A 12,498-nucleotide genomic window follows, 5' to 3' on the forward strand; every position below is an offset into this window, starting at 1 on the left:
CAGAGCCTGCATCCGCTGGGGGCCCCTGCGGCCCAGCCCTTGTTGAGCTGCTGAGGGGGGCAGGGTTGGCGGTGGGGATGAGTTGTGAGCACAGCAGACCTGAGGGAGGCCTCAAAGGACAGGAGGGGGAAGAGAGGCCTGGAGGTGGAGGGACTTAGGGGTGGGGGAGTGAGGTTGGAGAGTTGGGTAGAAGTTAGAGCCTGGGAACCAGTAGGAGCAGGCAGTGGCCCCACTATGAGATACTGAGCACTCGACAAATAGCTCCCAACAGGCCTGGGAGCTCAGAGCCTATCCTGGGCCCTGGCAGTCTTAATGCAAGGGAAGGATACAGTCAGGTTTCCCTTTTAATGAAGCACCACGGGTAAGGGCCAGGGCAACTCAGAGAGGCCGCACACAGTAGATGGGAGCCCAGAGGCAGGGGCATGCCTGAGATGAACCCAGCCCAGAAGATTCCTCACTCCAACCCCCAATAAAGAAGAGCTATTTTTAGGGACAATGAAAGTGCTCACACATTCCTGCAGGGGCAGGAGAAGGAAGGGGGTGGGCAGGAGCCTGTGCAGAGGGAAAGGGCTGACACCAGTCTTCCCTCCAATTCTGACTTTGTCTTCAGGGTCTCCCCGACGTGGCTGGGGAGGCTTTATAACCCTGTTAGCCCTACCTCCCCAGCCCTGTCCCCAGGGTCCCCTCTTCGCTCTTGTGTCTGTCCCTCTGCCTCTGAACTTGTCTCTGTCCCAGTGTCTTTCTCATACCACGCCCCCCCCCCCGCGCCCCACCCCCTTGGGATCTGGGGAACAGCTGGGATGGGCCAGGCCCCGAAGATTGAGCCAAATACAGTCATGGGACCAGCAGTGAGGCTGTGGGAGAAGTGCATACCAGAGAATAGACAGAAAGTACGAGGGACAGACACAGAGAGCCTGGGGAGGCCGAGAGGCAGGGAGGGAGCTTTGGACAGAGTCAGGGAAAGCCCCAAGGCAGGCCTCAATGGTGATGGTGGTGGGAGGGGCTCTGTGTCCTGCTCTCTGACTTATCCCAGAGGAGACGGTCTGCCAGGCTCACCCTCCCTCTACTTCCCACCAGCACCCTGCCCTCTGCAGGCCCACACTAACCCTATATGCCAGGCTAGTGCTGCCCGGGATTTACCTCCCACTCTGGGCACTGTGTCTGCCACAGAAGGGGAGACGAGAAACCCTGCCTCTGGCCTAGAGAAAGACACCCAGCCCCACCCCACATCTGAGAGGGGCTCAGCCCATCCCCTGGCCAAAGCCGGGAGTTAGAGGGGCCCCAAAGGCAACTGGTGCCAGAAGGGAGGGAGCCTAGTGTATCTTGAAGTGCCCTGAGCTTGGCCATGGACCTCTTGACTCCTTTTGAGGCCCTGGCAGGTGCTTTCTTTCTTCCCCTGGCCCTAGGCTACCCCCATCAAGCTGGCGATTAGGCTCCTTGAGGCCTAGGGCCCTCTAGGCACTGGTCCTGCAAGAATTCTCAGGAGGCCTGGGAGGAGGAAAAATGACCCACCCAGGAAGGCTGCCTGGAGGAAGTGACCTCAGTCATGAAAGAAGGGGACAGTGATAGTGCTCCTTTGGGGGGAAGAGCTCCTCCATCCTGACATGCTGTCCCCAGCCTCATCTGCACTGGGAGATGATCCTGAAGCATAGAGGACCTTCTGGTCCATGGAGTTACCTTAGAAAAGTTCTAAAAGCTGTCAACACAAGGTACTCTCATTCCTCAGACTCCTTCTCTAAGACAGTTACCGTGCCAGACTTGGGAAACTTTGAGAGCCCTCAGCTATCTTCCCGGCCTGGGAGCCTTCAGAGGGCATGGGGTCCACCATCTACTCAGTGATGGCATGTACCCCCTCACAGGTACTGGGCACTCAGGAGTGGGCCCAACTGATCATTTTATAGCTCAGCAAATATCTCCTGACACCTGTGATGAGCTGGATGAAGCTGGGGACTTGGGGAGGAACAGGACACAACCTCTGGCCTCTAAAAGCTCCCAGTCTGCTGGGGGAGCCAGATGGGAAATAGTGGCAATGCATCAGCACATGCCATGCCTGGATGGGGAGAGCGCAGGACTGCACGAGGGCCGGTGGGAGGGTCAGATTTGCCTGAGAAAGGCAGCAACAATGAAAAGTTCCTGGACAGAGGCCCAGAGTAGGGATGTTGGTCACTCATTCATTCATTTGTCCATCCATTCATTTGTCCATCCATTCATGTACCCAGTTGATCCTTTAGTCATTATTTCCTCAGAGACAGAAACTTCTCTGACACTGGCCCAGTGGGTCACTCCTCTCCATCCTCCTCTTCTGCTCTAGACACTGTGCCTTTCAGAGGCTCCTGGATTTTCTTTGTCCAGCTCCCAACCCATCAAGAAGACTGTGTGAGAGGTGAGGCTGAGGAAGGTTCGAAGACATCTAGGGCCAAAGAACCCAGAGCTGGAGACGGACCAAGCTCACCAAGCCCTTTCCCCATGGCCCCCATCCTTGTTAGTACTTCCTTGGGGACAGGGAGCTCACCCCTTCCTCCTTCCCAGGCTTCTCTCTTATGGCATAACTGACTCCCAGTGAGTTTACATCTGCTTCCTTTTGATTACCTCGCTATGCCAGGAGTGGAGAAGGATGAAGAGGCACCAGGTAATCATAATGACCGAGACAGAAGGGTGCCTGGGTGGCTCAGTAGGTTAGGCCTCTGACTCTTGATTTCAGCTCAGGTCATGACCTCACGGTTGGCGAATTTGAGCCCCGTGACCAGCTCTCCGCTGATAGTGCAGGGCCTGCTTGGGACTCTCTCTCCCTCTCTGACCCTACACAGCTCACACACTTGTGCTTTTTCTCTCTCTCAAAATAAATAAACATTAAAAAAAAAATCAGAATGACTGGGACAGCTGTGATGAGGGGGACTCTGGTGATATGCTGGGGAGGAAGGCTGTGGCGTCAAGGAGAATGTGGGCCACGAGGATTGAGATCACTCTTGACCCTGCCATGTGGATGAGGCAGTTAAAGGTAGGGAATCCAGGAGCCTGTCCTGGCCCCCCTTGGTCTGATGTCTGCCTCCCAGGGCCATCTTCCCCACCACACATTCAGCTTTGCCTCCCTCCCTCTGCCTGCTCTGGTTATTCCCTTCAACCCTCCTTCCCTGACCCCAGACCCTGTGCTAGAGACTGAGAGGTTCCAGGGAGTCAGACTGCAGAGAGCTGATTGTTCACACAAGCCTACCTTCTCTCCCCAACTCCTTCCACCCTCCTGTCCTTCATCCATCCTCAAACCTAGCCCCTGAGGGATCTAGGGGGGCCTGGGACAATTGGAGGGCGTGTTGGAGGAGGCAGGCTCTGGAGTAGAAGCTGAGACTGGCTTAGAAAGGGTGAGGGGCCTAGAAGGAGCTGGCTGGGCATATTGAAGGGGAAGGGCCAGCAGGAGGGGGCCGAGCTCATCCGGGAGGTGGAGCGCCCACGGGGTGCGGGCGCCAGGACTGGGCTCAGGTGTATTCTACAGTGCACGTGTCTCCAGTGTGGCTCGGAGGCTGGAGACGCGGCCCTGTTGGAGTAACAACTGCAGCCGGAGTCTGCAAAGGCGGGGGGGGGGGGGGGGGGGGGGGGGGGGGGGGGGGGGGGGGAGGGGAGGGGGAGGGGAAAAGGGTAAACACGGAGAAAGGTGAGAAGAGAGGGGCGGAGGACAGGCCTTTACTCTAGGCTGGGCTCCTGAGCGCCAGGTGGCCTTTGTCTCAAGCCGCCCCTCAGTCCCACCTCACCCTCTGCTTCCAGCAAACCCGCTTCTCCCCTTCTTTGGGACCTTCCATGAGGGGGTTCCATTCCCCCCGACAGAGGGGCAGGAGCCACTGGGAGGCTGTCCTCAGAGGCTGGGCGGGTCTCACCTGAGCAAGGATGATCAAAACAGGCACCTTCCATAATATGTACTAACATAGTATGGTGACAGATGGTGACTACACTTATCGCGATGAGCGTTTTGTAATGTATGTAATTGGCAGATCACAATGTTGTGCACCTGAAACTAATGTAATAGTGTATGTTGACTATTCAGCAGTAAAACAAAACAAACCCCTCCCAGGGCTCGCAGGAGGATTAGTGATAATGTATGTCCCTGAGTCTCAAGGTGCGGTCCCTGGGCCAACAGCAGCCGCAGCCGCAGCTATAAATGTGTTGGAAATGGAAATACTTGGCATCATCCCAGACGTACTGTATCAGAAACTCTGGGGGCGAGGCCAGCGATCTGTACAATAGCCAGCCCTCCAGGGGATGCTGGTGGGCACAGATGTTTGAGAGCCACTGGTGGCCAGCTCGCAGCAGGTGTTTGGAAAAGATGCCATCCCTTTCCCCAAGTCTGACGCCCCAGTCAAGCCAGGCTCTGACATTTGTGTTATTCCAACTGTGGCCTGGGTCTCTGTCCTGCCTCTTCCTTCTGATCAGGTCTCCCAATGATCACCAAGCCTCTTTTCCCTATTCCCTTGCTCCTGACCCAGCTCAGGCTTGTTAAGGGAGGTCTGGGGGTGCAAGACCTAGCATCCAAGGTGCAGCTCTTCTGTGAGTATTTGAGGCATGAGTGTCTGTTAGAGGCGGTTCCTCGGGCAGGCGGCAGGCATGGGTAGAAGCGGAAGAAGGGAGGAGGGCCTGCCTCCTGTTCTTCCTTGACATCTCTTAACTCTGCAGGGCTGGGCACGCTGTGAGGGCTGGGCACACTGTGGGGAGCCGCAGAGTCAGGTTGGGGTGCTGGAGCCCAGGCTGGGGTCTGAGGCCCAGCCAAAGGGGGCTTCCATGCTCTGAACCCCTGGGAGGCTTCCTCTGGGGAGTTCTGTCGGTCACCCTCATACGGCAGCTCGGCTTGTCAGTGCTGGGCACAGAGATGGACAAATTCTTCTTTGCCCTAGAAGGGCCCCATTGTCCAGGAAAATAAGAGACTGTGTATATAGATCACCAAAATAGGGGTCAGGAAGCAGGAGAATGTAGATGGCATCTGCCCTGGCACCCCTGATTTACCCCATCTTGGGCTGTCTCCCTGGGTCCCTCCCATTCTGTGGGTACCCATCATGGGTCAGGTGCTCTCTCCCGAAGTTCTCAAGGGGGACTGCTTGAAGGTTTTGCAGGAGGAGTGGGTGGGGGCTGGAGTGTGCAGGGGAGAGATGGGAAGAGAAGCCATCTGAGAGGAGAGAAGACTTGGGGTGGGAAAAGATGTTGACCCTCATGGGGCTATGACAGGAGAGCAGCCTGTGACAGAAATGGGCATCAACTAAGGGAGGCATGGAGAGAAGAGAGATCCACTTAGAGAGATTGGGAGAGACAGGGCCTGAGAGAGACACACAGCCCAGAGGGAAAGAAAGAAGGATAGAGGCAAAGAGGGGCTCCAAGGCCCTGGGGATCTTGAAGAACACCCATGCTTCAGAGAAGGGGATACCGAGGCCCACAGAGAGACACCCCGCCCCCACCCAGGCCACACAGAAGACCTAGCACAAGCAGAGTTGGATGAATCAGTCCTTATGGCCAGTCCCAGTAATACAACTTGAGTCTTAGGAGGGACTTGGCCATTGGATTTGATGCAATTACCTTGTAGGCCACCAAGAGGGGCACTGTGAGGCTTCCTTCCACAGAGGGAGAGGTAGGCTCTAGGTTCCAGTCAGTGGGGAGAGCAACAGAAGCGTCTAAAGTGGTGGGAAAAGACATAGAGACTCATGAAGACGAGAGAGGAGGGCAGCTTGTGACAGTGATGCTGACCCTCAGGATGGGTATCAGTCTCTGCACAGGTAGCACCAGAAGGGCTAAGGCCAAAGTCTCTGGCTTTTACAATCCTAGGCACTAAGAAGGAATCAGAAGTAATTTAGTCTAGACCCTTCCCTTGCTCAAACAAGGATAGAGATGCCGATCTAGCCACACTACTGGCTCCGGAGGAGCCCTGACTCATAACAGACTCCCCTTTCTTGGTACCTGGGTTGAAAGACTAGTGCTCCCAGAGCAGCACTTGTCTACAGTGCTGACTGGCCCTATCTCCAACCACAGAGTTGCAGGTAGGAAGCCAGCGAAAGCAGGGAGGCTCCATCCATCCATCCATCCATCCACAACGTGTTAAACTACAAAACCATAGAACTATATGTGCAGAGCTGGAAGGACCCATTTTTACTAATGAGAAAGCTGAGACTCGGAAGAAAGGGGCCTGCTAAGGCCACAGAGTTTCTGTAGTCAATCTGGGACAGGACTGGAAATTGCTGCTGTTTTCTACACACCACAAATTCTCCCCTGGGGTCTGGGAAATTGCCTGGTTGTTATGCTGATATTTATATTGGTGTTTGTTCAAAAAAAAAAAAAAAAACTGAGAGGGCAGGAAATGTGACCTCCTTCACTCCACTCTGAGCCTGGGCTCTGTGTGTGTGTGCGTGTGTGTGCATTATATATATGGCTGTGTTTTTATCTATGTGCGTGCTTGTTTGTGTGAGGCTGTGTGCGTGCGTGTTGGACAGAGGCGTGTGCATTCTCAGCTGCTCCACTGATTCTGTCCTCCCTTCACGGAGGCAGCCACTTTGCTCTCTGAGTCCTTTGCATCATGGACTTTGGAATTTGAGCTATTTCCTTCCCTGAGTTGATGCAGTGGAGGTGAAGTTGCTTGGAGATCTGGGAAGGATACAGGGAGGAGGTGGCATTTGAGCAAGCTTGAAGGCCCCTTTGAGAGTCAGGTATGAAAGTGGTCTTCCCAGCACCCCCCCTCCTGGGGCAGGCTGGGCAGGGCTGGGCCAGGAGGCAGATGGACAGAAAGATGCCAGGCAGAGAGCCTCAGGCTTCATCAGCCATGTCTGCTTCCTGCCCACTCTGGCCAAGGACGATGGCCAAGGATGTGAAGCCCCTTTCTGCTGCTGCCCCAACTTTCCTTTCCTGTGCCCCCATCACCACCATTATCCTGCCCTTAGTCTGAAAAGTCATAGAAAGCTGACCAATCTGAACAAAGGCCAGACAGGCACCCACCAATTCCAGTAAAGGACAGGTCAGGGCATTCCCCAATCCCAGTAAAGGGCAGGTGGAGGTGCCCACCAATTGGAACAAAGGACAGACTATTCTCTCTAAGCCCCCTGGGAAGGGAGCTGGGGGGCGGGTGCAGAGCAGGAGCCAGACTGGGGCTGGACAGGCAGAGACTTGTGCTGTGGACCTGGTGCTGCCTGATAGGCTGGCTGACCACCAGTGGGACATTCCTTCTCTTTGAGTCTTGGTTTCCTCATCTGTCAAATGGGAAGACTTAGCTGTCCCAAGATTATGGCTTTGAAGAGTTTCTGCCCCCACAGCAGAGCTTGGCCCCACTTCTCTAACTTCTCTGGCATATACTTAATCAAACTGCACTGGAGGTCAAGGCCCCACAGGGCTCAGCTCGACTACCCTCCACCTCCTAATCCCCCCACCTCCAGGCAGGAACAGACCTAAATCAGCACCACCTTCTGGGGTCCTGCCCTGGGAGCCTCAGCCTGAGGAGCCTGGGTTGGCAGACTTAATTTGGAGATTATTTGGGACATGAGCCCTTTCTCCCTTCTTTAGTCTGCAGAATTGACCTCGAAAGGCCACGCCAGCTTACACGTATATTGTGTGTGCAGCTGTTACTAAGTCCTGGCCCTGTGAACACATAAGGAAGTAGCTGCACCTGTGTGTGTGCCTGGAGGTATCTGAAGGCATGTTGGGTGTTCCTGCAGAGATGTGGAAATCTGTGGCTGTGTGGCCGGGTATAGGTGGTGCTGAGAGTGTGTGAACTGGGATGAGGAGTGCCTAAGGGTTAAAGGACAATTAACCCAATTTGGGGATTATAATGTTTGGAATCAGCAGCTTCTGATGTCCAACAGCAGAAATGGATCTCTGTGACCAAGATGTGTCTTCATTCTTGAGCAGTGGGAGGGATCAGAGGGAGGCTGGGGTTTGGGGACAGCAATGCCAAGTGAGCATTCAGGGAGCGAGTCCACCCCTGCCGCCCATTCGTGGAAACAGGACTGGGTGGCCATGGGAATGAGGGAGAAAACCGAAGCCAAGAACATGCAAGGGTGAAACCTGTAGCTGAAGCCTGGACCCCGGTACAGGACTCCCATCTGTGGCCTCTCTGAAAGATGGGCACTTCGTCCATTCTTTCACACCCTTAGGGATAGGCAGCTTACTTCCTCCTTGTCTCCTGGTGGCCGATGCCTATGTAGCATGGCTCTGCGTAGATAAAAGTCCTTCATCCCATTGGGTCAAGGCCAGCCTCTTTTAAACCTATGGGTCTCCAGGCTGTCCCTGGGGCCACGGAGTCCTGTCCCCTGCTCAGGAAAGCCTGACAGATTTGGAGTCAAAAATTGTGACCCATGGGTCTGCTCTGCTGTAGGCTGGGCACCCCCAGACTCTCCAGTCTCAGTCACATGCAAAACTTGGTTTCTAGTTCCCTCCTTACATGGGTCACCTGTGAATGAGTCTCATCTTGTCCTCACTTGGGAGGGACACAATGCGCTGGGGATGATCTAATCAGCCAATAGAGGTGGGAGAACTGTCATCTTCCCTATTTGGGATAACAGATCTTTATTAATATGGCCTGCAGTGTCAGCATTTTAATTTATTACCAGCCACACATACACTATGGGCTCAGGCTGAGTTTGTGGTTCACTAAGACCCTCAACCTCGTAACATTTTTATACGAATGGGGGCCAAGCCATGTCGCCTTCCTCCTACAGTTAACCATTTTGCTTTTTGAACACAGACCCAGCCATCCACAGAAAGGAACTTCAAGGGCTTGTGGGGAGGGCATGGCTGAGTGGACGGTATGAGTCATGAGCCTGCCTTGGCCCTGGATCCCCTGTTCCATTGCCTTTCTTTTTGATCCCCGTGGCTTGGCCAAGTTAATAGAGTGAGAAGCGTGGACCTTTCTTCTGTTCCGGCTCTCCAAGGACAAGGCCTGTTCCTGGGATGGGAAAGCTGTGAGGCAGTCAAGGCTGACTTCTCCTTCCCCCACTATCTTGCCAGGGGCTGGCCCAACTGTATTTCTCTCACCTTGTGGGCCCATGCACCCCATGGGCTCTCGCTAGCTTCCAGGATTCAAATTGAGGTTTTATTTGTTTGCTTGTTTTGCTTTGTTTTAATATGGAAGATTGTGCTTTCCCTACTATGCCAGAGTTGTCCTTGGCTAAAGGACAAGAGGCCTGGGAGCTAATCTAAACTTGACCTCTTGACTCACTGTGAGCATGTTAAGCCCCTGGCCCTTCTCTGAGCCCCCTTTTCCCATCTGTAAGATGAGTGGACCTGGATACTCTAGGGCCATAAGACTTGTTGGATTCTGAGATTTTAAGATCCTGGGATTTAAGTGTCTCAGAGACTTGGGCTCTGGTTTAAGCTGGGACTTTGTGCTCATAGCTGTCTGGGCAGATGGGGCTGCCCTGGCCTGCCTGGAGAAAACCCTCACTGCCCTTTTCTCTCTTCTAGGATGCTTTGCTGAGCCTGGGCTCTGTCATCCACATCGCGGGCTTCCAGCGGGCTGTCAAGGAGGCCCTTTCAGCTGTGCTCCCCAAAGTGGTAGGTGCCTTGCCCCACACTTTCCCCACCTCCCAAATCTTTGCCCAGCTCCTTACTGTGTACCTCACACAGAGTTGAGAAGGAAGAGGCAGGGTCCCTGCCCAGAGGATTCTCGCAGGGAAGGGAAGGGTTTGGGTAAGTGTTCTGAGAGGGCATTCTGGAAGAGAAGGGCTGAAGCTAAGTCCCAAAGAATGAACTTACATAGGAATTCTGGAATATCAGAGACAGAAAGGGACTTAGAACTTCATTGGAAAGATCATGTCTCAGATAATGGAAAGGATTCTCCAGGATAATAGCTAGAACATAGTGGAGTCAAGTGGGCTTTAAAATATATAGCTGGAGGGGTTGAGGGTAGACATGCAGAAGAACTTCCTTGATCCCAGATCCCATTCCAGAGGTGCTAGAATGAGGCTCAGCTTTATTGAGTGAGTCGTGTGCAGTTAAAGTGTCCTGCCTGGAGATAGGAAGCTGGACAAGGTGACCTCTAGAAACCTTTAGGCTTCTCTCTGACCTGCCCCAATACCATGGATGATTGCAGATTAGGGGCAGGTGGAGGGTGGCTGCTTGGGCCCCGGTCCCCTTGGTTGTCTGGGCTCAGAGTGCCTTGGTAAGGGAACTGCGCCCCTCCTGAGCTGCCCCCCAGTCATTCCCCAACCTGGCTCCAGTGGCTACTGCTCACACCTTAGGCTGCAGGACAAGTAAACTTGCCCTGAAGACCTGGAGCAGCACTGTCTCAGCTGTCAGCCTAGTGGGGGGAAGGGGAGCACTGTCTGAACCTGCCAAAGGAGCACTAAAGACTTCCAGGAGGAAGAGACGCCTCAACTGGGTCCCACAGCCTGGAATCCCCTCTCCCCTACTCTAGACACCAGCCAGAGTCAGCCTCTGCCAAAACGTGACATCCTCCACCCCCACCTCCACCCCTGCAAGCCTATCATATCTGAATCTACTTGATGGATGAACCACTAGAGGCCCAGAGAGGGAAGGCACCTCACCCAAGGTCACACAGCATGACAGGGACAAAGGGGGATTGGCACCTAAGCATCCCCATTCTCTCTCCTCTGCTCTGCCTTCTCAAACCTTCTAGAAGTTCAGAGCCCTGGAGGAGGGCTAATGAGTGAGCTTTATTGAGTGTGAAATTGGTAGGAAGTGGGTGGTGTGTTTGAGCCCAAAAATAAATCCTCCCAGAGAAGGGTAGGACTGAGGCAACATCTGGCCTGGGGTGGAGAAACATCTGGAAAGGAGGGGGTGGAGAGGTTAGCAGGTCAGCATCTGCAAGGCTGCCCTGGGCCCCTCTGTGGCCATTGAGACTGTCCTGGGAGGGGTAAGAGGAGGTGACTGGCTACATCTTCATAGGCAGGGTGCCTGGTGGTTGTGCCAGTGTAGATGCCCTGTACTGGATTAATTGTATTTCCAAAGCTGGGGGCTTGGAAGACAGCTGTGGTTCAGACAGTTAGGTTCCTGGGACAACGGGACATGTCTACCTCAACTCATCCAAGAGACCTGTATGAGCTAGGGAAGCCCTGACTTTGGGCAGCCCTGCTTTAATTGCATGGAGGGTCTCAGTCCCTCCCCTCCCCCCACACACACACCCAGGAGGGGTGGGGAGATGGGAGGTGTGATCTGCACCCAGGGAGGGGTGGGTAGGCAAGAGGTCTAGTCTGTCCCCAAGGAGTGGGAGCAGGGATGGGGGGGGGCATCTGACCTGTCCCCAGGAAGTGGGGGGAGATGGGAGGATGTGCACCCAGGGAGAGATGGGTAGGTGAGAGGTCCGGTCTGCCCCCAGACAGTGGGGGCAGGGATGGGGAGGGGACATCTGGCCTGTGGCCAGGAAGTAGGGGAAGATGGGAGGGTCTGCTCTGCCCCCAGGAAATGGGGTGAGATGGAAGGTCTGGTCTGCTCCCAGAGAATGGGGGCAGGGACTGGAGGGGGTGGGTCTGGTCTGCCCCCAGGGAGTGGAGTGGGGGTGGGGGGAAGGGCAGATGGGCGGTCTACTCAGTCCTCAGAGGAGGGAGGGAGATGGAGGTGTCTGCTCAGCCCCCAGGGAGGGGTGGGGCGCTGGGGGAGGGGTCTCCATACTCCTCCTTGGTGAGGAGAGCCTCTGGCACCTGGCTCCCTCATCAGCACCCATTGTGGCAGGCAGCCCCGAATGCAGATGGTGCTGATGTGTCTGAAATGGTTCCCTCCTTCTCTCCAATAAACTCAGCTAATTTTAACCCAGAGGGCTGAGAGTGAGGGGGTGGGAGATAGAGGGACATCCGGAAGTGATGAAGATCTGTCCTCCCAGGCTCCCCACCCCTTGTGTACCCACCTCTCTCTCTGCCCGGGGAAGACTCACTGTGTGACCCTGTGTGCCAGGTGGTCTCTTAACCTCTTTGGGCCAAATCCCTCAGGCTCCTCCCAGGCTGCTGCAAGGATTGGAGGACAAGAAGGAGGCTGGATATAGATGAGGAGAGGCCTCCCTCCCACTGATTTCTCCATCCCTAAACTCCCAGCCTGGACCCTTACCCTGGAGGACAAGGGGCCTCCAGTTCTGGCCTGTGACTTGCCCCTGTCACTCTTCTCAGGCCCTGTCATCCCCAGCCCATACCACCAATGAACTGGCTCAGGTTCTCTGGAAGCAGGACTGGAACTGGGGCTGGGAGGGTGGGGGCAGCCAAAAACAACAAGAGTGGCTGGCAGGACTGTGGACACCCACAGTGGCAGAAGGGCCGCTACTTCAGCTGAGAGGGATTCCACACTTACTGGCACACTTACTACGGGTGGGCCTTCAGCGCCTGGCTCCAGTGTCATCTCCTCCAGAAGCCCTCCCTGGTAGCGCAGCAGAGAGGAGAGACCTGCCTGCCCGCACCAAGAAAACAGCGCCCCCCGGGATACTTACCTGCGTGTGTGGGTACCCCTCGGGGTCTTCTGGACAGCACCGGCCTCTGGGTCTCCCTCCCTCCGCACCCAGAGTGTGCACGGTGGGGCGCTCAGTGAGGCTGGGCTGAACGA

General features: G+C 55.1%; 1 protein-coding gene across 3 annotated transcripts in view; it reads left to right on the forward strand.

Moving 5' to 3' along the window:
* Positions 1-12,498, forward strand: part of PDE2A (phosphodiesterase 2A) — a 94,538-nt gene that overhangs the window by 52,389 nt on the left and 29,651 nt on the right. For all 3 annotated transcript variants that reach the window (XM_045484133.1, XM_045484131.1, XM_045484132.1), the window contains one exon: positions 9,418-9,507. In XM_045484133.1, the coding sequence (XP_045340089.1) occupies positions 9,418-9,507 (90 nt within the window). The remainder of the gene's footprint in view (positions 1-9,417; positions 9,508-12,498) is intronic.

This window comes from Leopardus geoffroyi, chromosome D1 (assembly GCF_018350155.1).
Source record: "Leopardus geoffroyi isolate Oge1 chromosome D1, O.geoffroyi_Oge1_pat1.0, whole genome shotgun sequence".
In the NCBI taxonomy this organism is placed as follows: Eukaryota; Metazoa; Chordata; class Mammalia; order Carnivora; family Felidae; genus Leopardus; species Leopardus geoffroyi.